At 39.5% G+C, this 18992-nt stretch overlaps 1 protein-coding gene and 1 pseudogene across 1 annotated transcript; one reads left to right on the forward strand and one right to left on the reverse strand.

The window, feature by feature from the left end:
* Positions 1-89: 89 nt before the first annotated feature.
* LOC114464235 (lipase maturation factor 2-like) lies at positions 90-15224 on the forward strand (annotated as a pseudogene).
* Positions 15225-15701: 477 nt separating this feature from the next.
* Positions 15702-18683, reverse strand: LOC114464236 (inositol oxygenase-like). Its single transcript, XM_028448292.1, has 7 exons — positions 18554-18683; positions 18395-18462; positions 17861-17970; positions 17655-17722; positions 17518-17567; positions 17328-17440; positions 15702-15862 (listed from the first exon to the last, which is right to left on the reverse strand). The coding sequence occupies exons 1-7, from the start codon at positions 18681-18683 to the stop codon at positions 15754-15756; spliced, it is 648 nt and encodes a 215-aa protein (XP_028304093.1). The 3' UTR covers positions 15702-15753.
* Positions 18684-18992: the final 309 nt, after the last annotated feature.

The following is an 18992-nucleotide window of genomic DNA, read 5'->3' on the forward strand; positions in this document are numbered from 1 at the left end:
CAGGCCCGGGTGTAGATGCGTTGCGCGCATGCGTTGAAAGGATCCTGCCCGTGAAGGATTGGGCACTGACAAGCGACCCCCAGCGGTGACTGAGGTGAACGTCAGTCTGCTACGTGTCCGTGTGCGGTGGACGGACGGGTTAAACTGTGTCCTCCGCAGCTAATGGACTTAAGACAGATATGATGGAGGTCAGTAAACCGCGGCGGCTCTTCCTCTGGTGCATGGCAGCCATCTACATGGTCGCCTTTGTGTCGCTGTACGTGCAGATACCAGGTGAGCTAGCTGTTAGCCTGTTAGTTCAGTGTTAGCTCACCTGCGCCACTTTCCAAGTTTCAGCCACGAAAAGTCTTTAACTGCCGTACCTGCATCCATGTTCACACAATAATCTACAAACAACCATTTAAGTACATATTTGTACCCGTCTTGTGTGTGTTTAGGAGTACATTTGTGTATCGTCTTTTCTTTTTGCATTTTTTGGTGATTTTTATTTATTTATTAATATTTTTGGGGTGGGGATGGATTCATTTGGTTTTTTGGTTTTTTTTTTCTTTTTTTTTCCGTGTGTTTTTAAGAGTAATTTTGTTGTAAGTTTGTTTCTGAAGTTGTGTATTTTCTTTGTCGTTTTTTTTTTTTTTTTTTTTTTTTGTTATTTCTGTATGTTTCTGGCGTCTTGTGTGTATTTATTTTGTGTTTATATAATTTTCTGTATTTGCAGTCATTTTGGGATTTTTAGTCATTTTCTTTCGGGAGTTATTACCTACACCAATTTTTGTAGTCATCTCGTGTGTTTTTTTTTTTTTGTTTTTTTTTTTTGTTTTTTTTTGTGACTTTTTGTGTATGATTAATTGGAATAATTGTGTATTTCTGTTGTGGTTTTGGATTCATTTTGTATTTTTGTTGTTTAGTGTATTTTTGTTCTCATTTTGTTTCTTAATATTTTCTGTGTTGTTTTGTAATTATTGTTGTTGTTTGTAAACGTCTTGTGTGTTTTTGTAATTTTCAGTATTTGTTGTCATTTTGTATTTTGGAGGATTTTTTGTGTTGGTTTGTGTATTTTTGGTGTTTTGTTAATTTTGGGTATACAGTATTTGTAGTGGCTGTGTTAGAGTAAATTTGTGTATTTTTGGTTTCATTTTCTGTATTATTCAGTTGTGGATATTTGTTGTCTTGTGTGTTTTTAGAGTAAATGTATGTCTTTTTTATGCTTTTGTGGATATTTCCTGTAATTTTTGTGTATTTTTCTTGTGTTTTCAAGTTTTTGGAGTAGTATACATGTAGTTTTAGTGTTGATTTGTGTATTTTCTGTGTTGTTTTGTAGTCGCTGTTTTTTTTTTGGGTGTTTTTAAGTGTACGTTTGTCTGAATTGTATTCATTTGTCTGTGTTTTTGTGTTTTTCACTTTTTTCTGTAGTCATTTTGTGCACAGACACTTATTGGACTGTATTTTATAATTTATTACTGTATAACACTGATTTTATAACTACAAATGAAACTTTAAGGAACCAAAAAAAGATGTAATTCATAGGGATTGGAAAAAATGTCAATTTGATATATTGCAATTTTATTTTTGTGATGATATTAAAAACAATTTTGTCACCAGAATTAATTTTTTTTAAATGTATTAAAGTTTGGAGTCATTTTGTGTAATTTTCTTGTTGCCACATTTTGCATTTTTTTGTTGTTTTGTGTTTCTGGGGTCATTTGTGTTTTTAGTGTTGGTTTGTATGTTTTTTTGGTGTTCTGTATTTTTCCAGTTCATTTTAGGTATATTTGTAGTTGTATTTTTTGGGTGAATTTGTGTTTTTTGTTGTTGTTTTGTGTATTTTCTAGTTATTTTGGGTTTTATGGTGATATAAAAAATTATTTCTCCCCAGAATTAATCAAGAAAAAATCTTCATGTTAGGTCATTGGTCAGAGCTACAATACAGTACACGTATGAATGTTTCCTTGGTGACGGTGGAGTTCTCCGTCTGCTCAGGTCTCTATGGTAACGAGGGGCTTCTCCCTGCTCGTCTCGAGCTGCGTTACGGCATCCGGACCTCACCTACGCTGCTGTGGCTGGGGCCGCACCTCGGCCTGGACATCCAGGCCTCCATGGAGCTGCTGTGCCTGCTGGGGGCACTGCTGAGCCTGGCCGCCGTGCTGATGGAGGCTCTCAGGGACAGCCTGGTGTTTCTGTGCCTCTGGGTCTCGTACTTGTTCATGTACCAGGTGAGTCTTTGGTCTCTGAGTCCGTTACTGTGGCCGTGGCGTTTTTTTAAACATGTTGCGTGTGTTTGTGTCACAGGTGGGCCAGGTGTTCCTCTACTTCCAGTGGTGAGTTCCTGATGGCGAGATAGATTTTTCATTTAATTTGACTGGAGATGATTTGAGTTTGTGTGATGTTATCCTGCTCAGGGACAGCCTGCTCCTGGAGACAGGCTTCCTCACCGTGCTGGTCGCCCCCCTCACCCTCGTCCGGGGGTCACGTGGCATCAGAGAACATGACAGTATGACCTTCTGGTTGGTTCGATGGCTGCTGTTCAGGCTGATGTTTGCATCTGGAGCGGTGAAGCTTATGTCACGCTGTCCCACGTGGTGGGGCCTCACAGGTGTGTGTGTGTGTGTGTGTGTGTGTGTGTGTGTGTGTGTGTGTGTGTGTGTGTGTGTGTGTGTGTGTGTGTGTGTGTGTGTGTGTGTGTGTGTGTGTGTGTGTGTGTGTGTGTGTGTGTGTGTGTGTGTGTGTGTGTGTGTGTGTGTGAAGCTGACTATACAATTCACAATACAATGTACAACGAAATATCATTAATTACACATTTCACATTTACAAGAACAAAATGGTATGAAATACAATTTGTTTACATTTTTAAACTAAAAAAATAAATCTACATATACAGGAAGTATTTAGTTTAGGTTATTAAATCCAGGGGTTCACACACTGTTTACATCCTGAGTGTTTATGTGTTGAGTTAAATAAAAACTGTGATCATTTCTGTGCAGCATTACATAAAGCAGATAAAGTCACAACAATAGACAAAAATCTGAACACATTTTATGACCAATTTATGCAGAATTGTCTTTTCTGGTAACTACAAAATATAAAGAAATCTATTTGTGACGAGTATACATATAAAACTATAACTAAGAATACATGTATTACTGTACATATCTAGTATAACACAGTTGATCAAACTGTCAAATTACATTTTTCAAACTTTTAACTTTTGCTATAAAAGTGCCCAGTATGTTTTACGAAAATAAGGTGCAATCAACTTCAAACTGAAATGCATTGAGAATTGAAGTAGTTTAACAAGGTCTACTCAGTTTACTTCATTTAAGTTAAGGAACTATAATTAGTAACAGTCCAGATGTCAACATAAGGACTTTAAACACACTGATCATTAAGAACAACAATAAACTGGTGCATTATATTTCCCCCAGTGTCTCCATAGTAAATAAATACATTAGTTGGAACCTTTTTAAAATGATTTTAATGAAGAAATGAGCTTGTGACTTTGAGTGTATGACGTGGAACGCTGTGCAGTCATTGGATTTTAATGGACGACAAACATAGGACTTAATGGTTAGTCTGTGATGCTCTTTTAGTAACTGCCCTGCGCTGAGTGTGCTGTTGTATCATGTGTTTTACCTTAACATCCAGCTGATTGATGAGAACTAAGAACTAACACATGTGCAAAGGTAAAGAAAATATGTCTAATAATCAGCAGCGCAGATTAATCTCCCTGCACAACAAACCCAAACTATGAAGCCTCAGGGCAGGGATTTAACACTAAAAAGAGCCAAATTCAACAAACTTTACTGTTTTAAAACCTTCTATACTGTTATTTAAAGCATGGAGTGGTTTCTTCCAGGGTTGGGATCAATTACACTTTCAAATTACAATTACGTCTTCAATTATCTATGTTCAAATGCAACTCAGCTAACTAATATTATCCCCCTTGAAGCCAATTACATTCTCAGTTACTATAGTTTGAATTACAATTAATGGCAATTACTGAGCCTTTTTATAAATAAGCCCAAAAAAAACGTAACCTTCCCCTTGTGTTAGCTTTCAGTTAGCATCCGTTATGATAATGGGTCCTAAATCAGCTGCAAAATACACTAAAAACAAATCCCATCTAATTTAATTTCTATCTCTTGGTTACATTGTTAGGCTTCCTAATCAATGAAAATATAGGCTTTAATATTTTTGGTGTGGTCATCTGAGCCTTTTTGTGTAGGCCTAGTCCTTGATTAAAAAAATGTTTAAATGGTAAAATGTGGGAACGCTTGATATGAAACATGTTTTAGTAATTGTTAAATACATGTGTAGAACTGTAACATGGTTCCCCAGTTGAGCATTAAATTATAAGTTACAATTTTTATAGAATTTTCATGGCAATTACAAAGTCAATTATCTGAATTTGTTTACAATTGCAACGGCAACAGATTTTTAAAATTATAATTACACCATAATTTTAATAGATTATCAATTACAATTACAGTTGACCCCAACACTAATGTACGTTCCTCCCCCAGCACTGACCTATCACTACGAGACCCAGTGCATCCCGACGCCACTGGCCTGGTTTGCTCACCAGCTCCCCGTGTGGTGGCACAAGCTCAGCGTGGTGGCAACCTTTGTGATCGAGATCGCAGCTCCTTTCCTCTTCTTCAGCCCGCTGCGCCGACTCAGACTGGGAGCTTTTTATCTACAAGTGAGTCGACGATTTTTTTAAACGGAAACCTGCATTTTAACACTTAAGTGATGAATCATGATTGGTGTGATGTTTCTGCAGGTTCTGCTTCAGACGCTCATCATTCTGTCTGGAAACTACAACTTCTTCAACCTGCTCACACTGACTCTGTGTCTGTCTCTGCTGGACAATCAGCACGTTAACTTCTGGCTGCGCAAGAGGGACGACAAAAGGGAGCGAAAGGAAGGTGAAGCAAACCATTCTGTACCAAAGATGGGATTTCTTCTTTGTTTGTTTTTATCGTGGAGGTATCTCAGCTGGTTCCTCATGTTTCTGTAGCACTAAGCTCTATTGTTTTTGTTTGTTTATTGTGGAGTAAGGGTGTGCGTTCTGACTATTAGATTTCAGCATCAAAACATGACGATGATCTGCCACATTTTCTTAAAGGGACAACATCCTGAATGTGGTTCAGCAACAATACAGAATTTAATCACATTTCAGCCTTAATGAAGGAAAAAGTCAAAAGTGACACAAAATGTTGATATTGTGTTGCTAGTGATTAATAAAAGGGTCTTTGTGGCATTTTTCTCCGACATGTTATTGTTTTTCCTGTAAAACGCTCTTGAAATTTTTTGAAAATAAATGAAGTTTAAGTCCCTATTGCCATTTTAGGAAAAATATAGAGATATGAATAATGGTTAATATCACCCAGGCCTAATGTAACCAAAGCAATGATGTTTTATTTTGTAAAGGATATGATTTTCCAAACTAAGGGAAATGAGGGGTTCCAAACTATTTTTAAAGTAGGATTTTATTAACGTGAGTGTGTTACCTCAATAACAAATGAAAATCACTAGACTGATATGCTGACCTGTTAATGCTACACCACTTTGGTTAAAGGGGACATATCATGCTAAATCCACTGTTTTAGCCCTTAAATGCATTTTGTTGTATTTTTAGAGTGTTTAGAAGTACAGAAAAAATCAAATTAGTCTCTTCAGGTGCTCCATAGATATCTTTATATTCTGTTTTGGTCATATTTTTCAATCTGTTTCGATTTTTCTATTCTCTATTACGTTTTTTGAACTATTACATCACAGTATTTGCAGCGGAACTGCCAAATTAGTACATCAACTCCAGGTCCAACACTTCGAGCAATCCACCAGTTTTATTTCTCGCTGTGATTTTGTAGTCCAAGCTCAAGGATGCTGAAGTTATGAGAGGATAAGTCAAAATGTTTGGTTGTTGGATGTAGTAACCCACACGCTTCATTACACCGTCTCCCAGCATCAGAACCTTTTCGAAGTGTGTGGTTGAGTTTTATTTTTTATGGAAATGTGCCCACATCTGTGGATAAGGTCATTTTTGTGTGCACGAAGCACTTCAAGGATGACTGTTTCTGCAACCTCCACCAGTATAAAGAAGGATTTGCCGAAAGACTTTGTCTGATTGAGGGTTCAATTCCTTTTATCTTTGGAGAAGACGAACAGAGCACTTCAGTAAGCTGTAAATAACGCTAAAAAGTGTGATAAGTCGTTCCTGTCATTGTTTTGTTAGCATTAGCAGTTGCTTAGCAGTTGCACCGTCTTCAGACTTCATATGTTAGCGCTGTGTGCTCGTTTTAGATCCTTGATGATATGGCCTACGTGATTTAATTTAAGTCTAATTTGAGCTTGGCGCTAGCGGTAGCTCGGTGCTTGTGTTAGCTCACTTGTTAGGGTTCTGCAGGTTCATCATCTTCATTTTCATCTCGCTCCTCCGGGTCCGACTCTGGCTCGAACATGTAAGGCTGGATGGACAAGTCTTCCGTTGTTGACATTTTGTAAATAACCTCTGAATAAAAAGTTTGTGCGCCGCTACATAACCGTATCTCTTCTATCAAACTACAAAAATGGCCGAACAGGGTGGAGTTGAACTGAGTGTCACCTCTGCAACCTGGAGAGGGGGCGGGGTATGGAGTGTCTCATTTGCATTTAAAGAGACAGCACCAAAACGAGTTGCTCTTAGAAGCACATCAGAAAAGGGGTAGAAAAGGGGCCTGTGGAGCTATAATAATGAGGAATTCAGACCCAAGCATTGCAGTTCCGCTTTATATAGACCACAACTGTATGATTTATATGTAAAAGGGAAGGATTTAAAACCATGATATGTCCCCTTAAAATGATCTTTTATCACCTTTTTGCATTTAGGGTGATGATTTTAAGTTGGTGAATTAGTTTGTTTTATTGGTAAATAAATTTAAAATATTCTTGATGATCTGAATGAAAAAAAACATGATAAAATTGTGATTGTGATTTTACAAAGAAAAAATCGTGATATGTTTTTTTTTCTGTATCGCCCACCCCTATCGTGGAGGTGTCTCAGCTGGTTCTTCAGAGCGCTGGTCCTGGATCTGTTACCTGCTGGAGCTCATGGTCTGGTCTCTCATCATCTTTGGAACAATCGTCTTCTTCGATCTTCAGTTTGACCCACATAAGAACGGCGTCTCGTCTCGCACAGGTGTGTGTGATGTTTTTGAGTTCATGGATAAGGATCAAAATTTGTTGTTTTTTTTAAGCTGGAGGTTGAAAATTCTGCTTTTTTTGTTGTTGCAGCATTTACGTTCGACCAGTTTAATCAGTTCCTTAAGGCCATCACTATCCCATGTATCTGGATGGGAGTTTTGTCTCTGACCTGGGAGATGATCACCTCCATCTTCAGGTGAGACTGTCCAAGGGTGTCAGTTTGTTTTAAGAAGTGGGCGGGACATTTACTTTGATCAAAAGTGACTTTTGAGAAGTGTTTGGACGATGACTATAACTGGTTTTATTTTAGCTAAATGCGTTTGCTGCACTTATTTCATGTTTGAAGTGATTGTCATGAATTGAATAAAACCTGTTGAGAGCTGGGCCAACACTTTTATATTTATATGAATCACACCCAGGGGATGTTGTCAGGGTTTTTGGCTCCCATGAAAACTCATTTTTTGATACAGTTTTACTTAAAACTGCGTTTAGATTACATTAATTGCTCTATATTCCAAATCCATCTTTATGTATTTTTTATTTATTTCGGAACAATTTTTAATCTTTAATGGGGTTTTTTCTTTCCCTAATAATCGATGATATCGTTGAAATGTTTCCAAAACAAATAAACTTGTTACCAAATACATGGTAAATAAAATGTGTGTGATTGTTCAATAATCACATTGTTAAATGGAGACATTTGGAATACACATTTTAGTTGATGCTGGAAATTCAGCATTAAAGAAGTTTTCATAGAAGGGGCGGGGCTAACGGTCACAAACGGATTCCCAGTCAATCGCAGGGTTTTGGCATTAGCTACTTTTTAAACGTGTGTGTGTGTGTGTGTGTGTGTGTGTGTGTGTGTGTGTGTGTGTGTGTGTGGTGTGTGTGTGTGTGTGTGTGTGTGTGTGTGTGTGTGTGTGTGTGTGTGTGTGTGTGTGTGTGTGTGTGTGTGTGTGTGTGTGTGTGTGTGTGTGTGTGTGTGTGTGTGTGTGTGTGTGTGTGGTGTGTGTGTGTGTGTGTGTGTGTGTGTGTGTGTGTGTGTGTGTGTGTGTGTGTGTGTGTGTGTGTGTGTGTGTGTGGTGTGTGTGTGTGGTGCGTGTGTGCGTGAGTGCGTGCGTGCGTGCGTGCGTGCGTGCGTGGGTGCGTGCGTGCGTGCGTGCGTGCGTGCGTGCGTGCGTGCGTGCGTGCGTGCGTGCGTGCGTGCGTGCGTGCGTGCGTGCGTGCGTGCGTGCGTGCGTGCGTGCGTGCGTGCGTGCGTGCGTGCGTGCGTGCGTGCGTGCGTGCGTGCGTGCGCGCGCGCGCGCAGGTGTGCGTGTGTTTCTGGTTTTCTGACAAGGTTTTGGGGAATGTTCCAGTGGAGTGTGTTTGCGGCGGCGGTGGCCTCCATGTTCACAATCAGCCTGGTGAGTGCTGGTAAAATACGGTGACCTCTGACCTCTGCAGAAGTCCTTAAAGCTGGACTTCACTTGTGCGTCACCTCTTCCTTCAGGTGCCGCTGTCACACATGGAGTACGACTCGCACGTCCATCTGTGGCCCGTCGTGCGCCAGGCATATGACTTGGTGGATCGACTCCAGTTGGTCAACTCGTACGGCTTCTTCGGGTGGGTGACGGGGGTAGGGGGGCGACCCGAGGTCGTCTTGGAGGGAAGCTACGATGGCGTCACGTGGACGGTGAGAAACCTGAGCAGAAATCAGTTTTTTTTTTTTTTTTAAGCTTTGTTTTTGTTTCAAACAGAGTGTTATGTTATTCCTTTCCAGGAGATCGAGTTCATGTACAAACCAGGGAACGTGAGCGCCCCCCCAGCTGTGGTCACGCCCCACCAGCCTCGCCTTGACTGGCAGATGTGGTTCGCTGCTCTGGGCGCTAGCGCTCCGTGGTTTACCAGCTTGGTTTACAGGGTACTGCAGGGAAAAGCAGACGGTGAGCCGCCTCCAGCTTGTACATTTACATATACCAGGGTTTGGGTCAATTATATTTCTAATCAAATTATTGATAATTAATTACAATGACGTATCTGTAAGTTACTGTGAGTTCCAAACTCATTTTAGTTCAGGGGGAAAATGCAGACCAGTTTTAATGTTTTTTCTTTCAACAATTTGAGATGGAAAATGACTGCCATCATGTGACAAATATTGTTGAGTGTCATTGTATTTGTGGAGGCTGAGATGTCTACAACTTGGTGTAATTTACAGAATGATTCATGTTGCCATCCTTTTTTTTTTTTTTTTTTACTTTCTCCTGGGCCAGGTTTTGTAAATTGAAGCGATGCTGATCACCATACTCATAATTGCAATTTAAAAATGTAATTGACCCCAACCCTGAGCGCTACTGTAACAGCATGCGTTTAGTAAAGCTGCTTTATTTAACTGTGAATATTCTCTGCAGTGATAGAGTTGATTCAGACGGACGTGTCTCAGTATCCGTTTCACCAGCAGCCTCCGACCTACGTTAGGGCTCACCGCTACAGATACTGGTTCACTGAACGGAAGCCTGATGGGTGAGAAACTTAGAGTAACATTCACTTTCCTCTTTGGGTTCTATTGGAATTGGAACCTTCCTCGAGACTTTGTCTCTTTGTAAAATCTGTTAAAATAACTTAAGTTTAGGTTGTATATCATCACCTTTAAAACAAGGAGTCATTGTGCCAGCGTTTGAACAGCCGTGGCGTTACCAGACTTTAACTCATTCACTGCCAGTCATTTTCAGAAAAGTTACCCCCCTCACTGCCAGCCATTTTTTAGAGCATTTTGACTGATTTTTAAAGACCTACAGAATATGTTGTACTATGACAATCTAACTGATTTTGAAAGAATAGACTCTCTACTTTCACTAAAAAAGTTTTGTTTTAGCTTTTTTTGTTTTTCTATAATCAGCAGTTCAATATAGGCATTTTGTATAGGCTTCATACAAAATGCCAGTTTCTGAGCAAAAAGTTGAGAAAACAGCCTTTTTCTGAAAAATCCTGACGTTAAACAATTTTATTTTTTGCTTTAGTGACACCTCAACATTGATTTCCTTCTATAAAACTACAAAAACAACACTGAGACTGGGCCAGCCTATTTTGGTCTTCCTTCAAGTTAAGGGTGTGCGATCTGATGGTATTAGATCGCTAAGGATTACAACATGACGATGATCTCCTAAATCACGGAAATCGTAGAACTGTCTGTAGTTTACATTTTAACCCTTGCGGTGCAGTGTCTGCGCCATATGTCTGTGGTCCATACACAGAACATCCAAAGGTTTTTTTCTCTGCCAAATCACACTATTTACTAGTCAGCATGTCAGCATTACAGACACCAAAGAATTATTAAGCATTTAAACAGCGCAGAAGTATCCTCCTCCTTCTTTTCCAACATAAGACCCACAGAATACTTTGTACTATGATTATCTGAGATCTGAAAACAGATTCTGAAAGATTGATGCCTCTACTTTCATCAGAATTTTGTTTCTGGCTTGTTTCGTCCTCCCGTAATCAGCCGTTGAATAGAGCAAGTTTTACACAAATCTTCAGTGTCAGAGCAAAAAGCTGAGAAAACAGCCTTTTTCTAAAAAACCGTCAGTGACTTTAAAGCAATTTTTTTTTGCTTTAGTTACAATTCTAACATCTGAACATTGTTTTTTTTATATAAAACAAAAAAAAAAAACACTGATACAGGGCTTTTGATGGCAAAACTATTATTATTTTGCTATCTGGGTCAGAATTGAATGGATTTCTTTTTTTTTTTTCCAAAATGTGTTTATTAGATTTTTCAACAGACAAACAATAGGCATCACAGCAAAGGGACACAAAAAAAACCCATTTACAATCGAAGCCAAACAAAAGTACAGGAGTCAAGGCAAAAGGTTGGCGAAGGCAAAACACTGACAGCCTGACACAATGTCTACACGATAAGATAAAGTGTCTGTAGTTTAATCCCCTTGAGCCCAAGCCCCCCACCCCTTATTGGCCACCAGAACACAGCACCACATACACGCACACACATGCACACACAAAAAAAATAAAAAATAAATAAAATAAGAAGAAATTAAGAAGAAAGGGGAAAAAATAAATACATTTAAAAAAATAAAAATAAACCACACACCACAAAATAATGGAAAAAAGGGCAAATAGAGACACCTCAAAGGGTCACATCACTAACTTCAGGGGTTAGTTCAATATTTTTCACATGACTCAGCAAGGGGTTCCAGATCTCCCGAAAGGCTTCGAGAGATCCCTTTAAAGAATATCGTAACTTCTCAAGACGGATGCAGGCTAAGACCTCCCGGACCCACCTATTGTGCGATGGGGGGGTGGCTTGCTTCCATTGAAGAAGAATGGCACGTCTGGCCAGGAGAGACGTAAAAGCTATAAGACGTTTCGCTGCAGAAGACAAGTCAGGAGTCTGTGACAGGCCGAAAAGAGCAGTCAGTGGATCAGGGGGGACAGGGGTAGCAAGAATTTGGCTGAGGGTTTTGAATATGTCCGACCAAAATTTGGTCAGCCTAGGACAGGTCCAAAACATATGTACATGGTTGGCTGGGGTTTGGTTGCATCTATTGCATGCATTGCTTTTACCTGGGAATATTTTAGCTAGTCTGTCATTGGTGTAGTGTGCTTTATGAAGGACCTTACATTGTAATAAACCATGTCTGGCACAGATGGACGAGGACTGCGTTAGGTAGAGAATCTTGTTCCACTGCTCAGTTGGAATAGAAATACCCAGATCGTTCCCCCAGGACTCTCTAAGAGAGATCACAGGTGAAGGGTTCAGAGAGTTAATGCTGCCTGAGACAGCCGCAATGATTCGCTTATGGTTCGGTGAGAGTAGAAGAAACTGGTCAATTTCCGATTCGGGAGGTCAATTGGGGAAATGGGGGAACAACCCCTGCACAAAATGTCTAATCTGGAAATAACGAAAAAGGTGGCTGTTGGGTAGATTAAATTTAGCGGAGAGTGAAGAGAATGAATGGATTTCTTACTGTGTTTTGGCATTCCTCCAAGTTTCTCTCCCATCATTCTGCACACACGCAATTTCCCTTTCCTCCCGGACATGCCGAGTGTCACTGCTTGCCCCGTTTTTTTTTATTGTTTTATCTCACCATCGCCACACTATCCAATAGTCGACTAAAGTTCCACACGTACTCTGGTCGGGCGTGCCCTGCTGTGCGCTGGTGGGAACATTGACATCATCTCTCGTAGCGCCATTTTCTGTCTCTGCATCCAAATGTGCGCTGTTACCACCTACATGTCACCTATTATTTTGCTATCTGGCTCACAGTTGAGGCCCACCCACTCCCTGTCGATCACACAGATGTAACTTCCTCTTCCTCTCGACACGCAGCGATCACTGTTTTGGCTCGGTTAGTTGATAGTTTTATCTCATGATAACAACATTATCAATAATCCACTCAGGTACACACATGTTCTGTGTTAGTATGTGGTGCTGTGAGCTGCTGGATACGTCACAATATCACTTCATAGCGCCATGATCTCACTCCTTCCTGCTTCTCCCCCCCCAGCTAATGGTAGCATCAGTGGCTAATGTCTCATCTACAGGTGTACTGCTGCCACCTTCAGGGCACCAGTTGGTCACTACATCACATTACAGCTTAGATATTGATGAGGGACCTCCACCAGGGAGTTTTCTAGTAATCTCTGTGAAAAATTGCAAATGACGAGTTATCTCGTCACGTGCTGAATCTCACCGCTTGCCCCGGTTTGTCTCCTAGCAACTCCCGTTGAAAAACACAATTGACGTATATATACACATTGGCATTGGCAGCGAGCGTTTCGATTTGAAATTACGTATATTTACATCACTGGCAGTGAATCTTAGTGAGGCTTTACCATTAGCTCCATATAAAAGTAACTAATCTGTTCCCCTTTGTAGTCAAATTACTTTAAGAAATCTGAAAAATACTTCAGAAGGATAAAAATGTTAAATTAATTCCTCCTAATCAATGCCAGACACAAAAAGGATTCAGTAATATTGCAATTTTTCACTGCGGGATTATCGTATCGATCCGAAAAATGTCCAAAATAAAAAAAAATGTAATCATGTTTTTATCAAATAATTTAATGTCGCTTACATTAGCATAGCACATAAACGCCCAGTCACTAGGCATCAGTAAACCACATCAGACCTTGTTTATCTGACTCACTCCTCAATGCATTTTAGCTGGAAGTTGATTGCACTTTTTCATAAAACATACTGGGCACTTTGATAAATATGTGGTTACTTAAAAAAAGGTCAGGAGGGAGTGAGTTCCAGAGCTGGGGAGCAGAGCGACTGAAAGCTCTGCTCCCCATGGTGATGAGGCGTGCAGAGGGGACACTGAGGTGGATAGAAGAGGAAGATCTGAGTAAGCGAGAGGATGTGACAATGTGGATGAGGTTGGAGAGGTATTGGGGAGCCAGATGGCCTTAAAAGTGAGTATTAGTATTTTGTAATGTATGCAATGTGTTATGGGTAACCAGTGGAGCTGCTGTAGGATGGTTGTGATATGGTGAGTAACGGGGGTCCTCGTGATGATCATCGCTGCTGAGTTCTGGACGAGTTGAAGTTTATGAGGGGTGTTGTTGGGGAGACCAAACAGGAGGGAATTACAATAATCCAAATGGGAGTGTGAGAGATGAGCAGAGGCAGTTTATATTGTGGAGGTGAAAGTATGCAGAGCGTGTGATGTTAGAGTACTGTCGAGGATGACACCCAGACTCTTAACCTGTTGAGAGGGAGAGATAGAGTTGTTGTCAATTGTTATAGAGAAACTTTGTACCGATTAATAAAACTACTGTTTAATTTCAGAAAGTTGGACGTGAACCATGATTTTTCAATAAAGCAGTGAGTGAGGGAGGAAGGAGAACATAAACAGGCTTGGTGGAGATGTAGAGCTGGGTGTCATCCGCATAGCAGTGGAAATTGATGTGGTGCTAATGAAAAATATGGCCAAGAGTGATTAAGTAGATGATATAAAGCAGGGGCCCCAGGACAGAGCGCTGGGGAACACCTGTAGTGACTGAGAGTGGGTGGGATGTAAATGATTTTAGTTGAATGTACTGAGTGCAGCCTGAAAGGTAAGATTTAAACCAGCTGAGGGTGGTGTGTGTGATGCCAATAGAGAGAAGTCTGTCGATGGTGTGTGAAATGGTATCAAAGGCTTTACTCAAATCAAGCGGGATGAGGATGGAGAGGAGACCAGAATCAAAAACCAGGAGGAGATTGTTGGTGATTTTGAGTAGGGCTGTTTCAGTGTTATGGAGTGGGTGGCCCTGAACTGGAACTGGTCATAATGATTATTGCAGGAGAGGGGGGTATGAAGCTGTGAGGCAAAGTTTTTTTTGCCTTTGGTGTTTGTGTTGCATTTTTTTATCATTGTTTATATTTTTCTGTTTTGTTGTTTTGTGTTTTATTGTGGTTTTGTACATTTCTGGAGTTATGTATGTGTTTGCATCGTGTTGGAGGAAATAAATAAAATCTCTTTGTCTCTCTTTAATCGTGGGCAGTTCTCATCAAGCTCGTTGGTGGAGGAGAGTCTATGATGAAGAATTCTATCCCATGGTGCACCTGGGACACACTTATCTAGAGAACATGCTCAGTCGGTACGGATTGAAGGTATTTATTTCATTACAACAATCAAGGATGTGCATTTAAAGCAGGATTCAGAATCTGTTTTTCTTTGTATTTTTAGGACAAACTTCCTCCTCGTCATCCATCCAACAACACAGTCGTCCAGCTGTTGTGCTGGACTCGCTCCCAGGTCAAAGGTATCCCTGCTCACACTATAATCTGGGCCATGTTGGCCTGCTGCGCCACCTGGTGCTTCCTCATGGGACTGATTAGTAACAGAAAACACACAGACAGGATCTCAACCTGCACAGAGACGGTTGTAAATCTGATTGATGAGGCCGAAAAACAAGGTGATGAAAAGTCTGACGCAAAGCAGGAGAAGGAAGAAGAAGTGGAGAAAGATTAGGACGTTTGCACCAATCAGGGAGGTGAGGAAGAGGAGGAGGACAGGGATGGTGATGAGCAGGACAAAGAAGATGAGATGGAAAAGTGAAAACTTGGAATGTAGTGAAGCCTGTCCTGCCTTTATAAATGTAGAAACATCAAAGATGTTTTGTGTTTTTGTACATCCTGTTTGTTTGATTTTTTTTTTTTGTTGTTGTATTTTTTCATCCTTTTTTACTGCGCTGTGTCACTGATATGATTCACTTGAGAATCTGAGCAGGAATCCCATCTTCTGCTCGCTGGCTGAATCTGAACGATGACTGAATAAACTTTAAACTACGACTGTAAAAAATCACTGAAGAAAGTTTGTAAATGCAAACAAAAAATTACTTTTGTATCTATTTTTAAATGTTGAAATAATAAAGCTGTAGTAACACTAGAATGTGACTCCTCTGATTGATCTTAATCAGACAAATATTTATTGAGCAGCAGAATTGATTTGGTGGCTGGTGAACATTTAAAGAAGTGTTTGAATTGGACAGTAGAGGTGACAATGATCTACTCTGATTGGACAGTAGAGGTGACTATGATCTACTCTGATTGGACAGTAGAGGTCACTGTGATCTACTGTGGTCCCATCACCAGTGCAGGACTCCAGGGCAGTACTTGTCCATCAGTGACTGGTAGTACGGCTTCAGCTCCTCGATGTCGGGCATGTTTGTAGTTTTTGTGTAAAGATCAAAGTTACTGTGGAAATAATGAACAGAGTTGGAGAAAGTTGTATTTTCCTCTCATTGTTTTTCCAACACGGTCAGTGATCAGGTTTACACGTTAGGGCAGTAATTAGAGGCTCAGCTGTGTAAAACAAATACAATTATGTTCTCAATTACTAAAGTTTAAATTAATCACAATTACTAAGCCTTTAATAAATAAGCCCATAAAACATAACCTTCCTCTTGTGTTAGCGTTCTGTTAGCATTTGTATTGATAACAGTCAGTTTGACCCATGTTTTAAATTAGCTGTAAATGACACTAAAAAATATCTTATTTGTTTTTCATCTCTTGGCTTCCTAATCAATGAAAATATTGGTTTTAATATTATTGGTGAGGACATTGCTGTCCCTTTTTTCAGTCTGTATAGCCCGAGATTTACATTTTTCTTTTTAAATATTAAAATGGTCTCAACGGTAAACAAATTTCAAAATGTTTCACAGATTTCATGCCCTACTGTATTTTCACCCCAGTTTAAGTGTGCTCATATTTGAACTGGTTTTTAGCGTCTTATGTTATGATAGTTTTATCTCAGTTTCTATTTTTATGCCTTGGCACTGACAATTTTTATAGAATGTCCATGTCAATTCTAAACTCATTTATCTGAACTCATTTACAACTCAATAATTGCGACAGCGACATGCATTTTTTTAAAATACAATTACAAACATCACAATTTTAATTATTATGAATTACACAATTACAACTACAATTGACCCCAATATCCACCATCAATAATCTCTACTAGTGCTCAGTTTAGGTTTACTGGTGCACGATTGACTTTACTATTGAAGCAGTAAAGTGTCCCTAGTTAACATCATATGCTAATGAGGGGGCGGGGAAAATAAATTCAGGCTGGCCATTGGCTTTGAAAAATTTCAACAAATCAGAGAGGTGGACTTGGTTCCAATCCCTCCTACTTAATTTGCATTAGAACGAGTACTACTAGTGAAATATTGTGTATGAGTAAATAAATGTTTTACTAGTAAAGGTTGTTAGTGCAATAGTGCGTGAGTAACTCTTACTAATAAAGCAAAATCTACTCGTAGACAATTTTGTGTTTTTTTAAATTATTAACTATAACTAGCATTGTAAATATTTAGCTTTGTAATGTCATTGTGCAAATTTTTAATCATAAATATTGCCTATGTACAGTATATATATATATATATGTTTTATTTCTGTTATTTCCATAGTCGCCTTGTGTGTTTGAGTGTGTGCATTAGATTGTGTATTTTTGTTGTTCTTTTTTGACTGACGTTTGGAATCTGTCTTTAAAAGCTAACTGCTACTGTCTTGTTTTGCCTTAAATTTCCTGGCCCTCACCATTGCTGCACATCCGCTACAACTCATTGGATTTAAAGTATTTCTAATCCAGTATAAAGCTTTAAGAATAGGATTGTGGACATTCTGTTAATTAAAGATAAAATCAGATTCTCACTTGAACTCTCTGACCAAAGGCAGCATGTCCAGGTCCTTGTCGTTGCACAGGTGCATGTAGTCTCCGTTAGTGTGCCACGGGTAGAAGGAATGGAAGCGGATCATGTACAAGCCCTCAATGGATAGAGAAAAACCTTCATTTCCAAACAGACCATAGATAAAACACATGAATCAGTGGTGAACTCACTGACCTCCTCTGGGATGGAGCAGCTGTTAAACTTCATCACTCTGTAAAGATACTCTGAGCAAAAACAGGGCAGAGGTTCAGACAAACGCACACGTTCTTCAAACAGTGGAATCGTTCCAGTTTAGGGATGAAAGTTCTCACCGTCATGACCCCAGGACATGAAGACTTTATCAAGGCCACAGTTTGGTTGGTAGATTCCATTTTCTGTTCTGAAAAACAAGCATAAAAAGTAAGAAAATGGACATTTCTAAAGGAAACACTCAACTTTGCACTGAAAAAGATGACTTAAAAAGTTTTTCTTTGAGAAGATGAAAACATAAATGATGTTTTATGGTGAGAATACAAACTTGTAAGAGGGATTTGTTTCGTCTGGATTGTTCACAAATGTGGAGTCTCTGAACACGATGGAGTTCTGAAACCTGCAGCCCACAGGAAAGGTGTCGCCCACCACCGCCCACTGCAACACACAATATGTTTTTTTTGTTATTTTCCTTATTTGTTTTGTGTATCTTTTGTTGTCCTTTTGTGTATTTCTCTGTCATTTTGAGTATTTTTTTCTGTTATTTTGTGTGTTGCTCTGTCATTTTGTGTAATTTTTTCTGTTTTTCTATCATTTTGTATATTTCTCTGTCATTTTGAATATGTTTTCTGTTTTTGAGTGTTTACTTTGGACCCATGGGTGTGTTTCAGAGCGATCAGGTTGTGATTGGTTGATTTAAAATCCAATGTAAGCAGTCACGTGCTTTGATCGTTGAGTTCATTGTAACAAGCGTTTTATTCTCCTTCGTAGAGAATAAAGATTCATTCAAATAATGTGTTCACAAATATAGAAATATGTCCATCATGTGAGTGAGACGTGATGTTAGTTGGTGTTTCTTCACCTGAGGTTCATTATAAAGAGACATGATCTTTCCCACATCATGGATCAGACCCACCAGGTGGAACCAGTCTGAGAAAACAAACATTTACCTTTAATCCAACCAACCGTATGTGTTTGCGTGCGAGTGTGTATGTGTGTGCGTGCGTGTGTGTGTGTGTGCCTTTGTCAGGGTGTGCGTGGCGGATGCCTTCAGCAGTCTGGAACGCATGGAATGAGTTTGGGAAATCCACATCAGGATCTGATTCATCCACCAACTGGTCCAGAGACATGATGGCATCCATCATAGACATCTTAGCATGGCTGCAGCTGGACCAATCAGAGTGCTGGAAATCCAGTTTCAGTCAATGATACAGTCAATTGTCATTTTTTTTGTAAATATTTCTACAATTTAAAAAATGTATATTTAATTTTTTTTGTTGTTGGTGTGGATTCTCAGTAATTTTTTTGTTTCATATTAGTAAGTTTTTCCCTAATTTAATAAGATAAGATCAACTTTATTGTCATTCCTGAAACAGTGACAGAACTAGTTTGTTTAATTTTTTACACAGGAATAATCTGTAATTTTGTGTATTTTGTCTTATATATTTTTGCTGTCTTTT

Source organism: Gouania willdenowi, chromosome 6, assembly GCF_900634775.1.
Source record: "Gouania willdenowi chromosome 6, fGouWil2.1, whole genome shotgun sequence".
NCBI classification, from domain to species: Eukaryota; Metazoa; Chordata; class Actinopteri; order Blenniiformes; family Gobiesocidae; genus Gouania; species Gouania willdenowi.

Excerpts from the sequence above, each read along its gene's own strand:
- LOC114464236 (XM_028448292.1), bottom strand. The coding sequence starts at position 18,683 with ATGTCTATGATGGATGCCATCATGTCTCTGGACCAGTTGGTGGATGAA. Across the intron at positions 17,971-18,394 it reads CTCTTTATAATGAACCTCAG|TGGGCGGTGGTGGGCGACAC; the intron begins GTGAAGAAACAC and ends TGTGTGTTGCAG. Across the intron at positions 17,568-17,654 it reads CATGTCCTGGGGTCATGACG|AGTATCTTTACAGAGTGATG; the intron begins GTGAGAACTTTC and ends GTTTTTGCTCAG.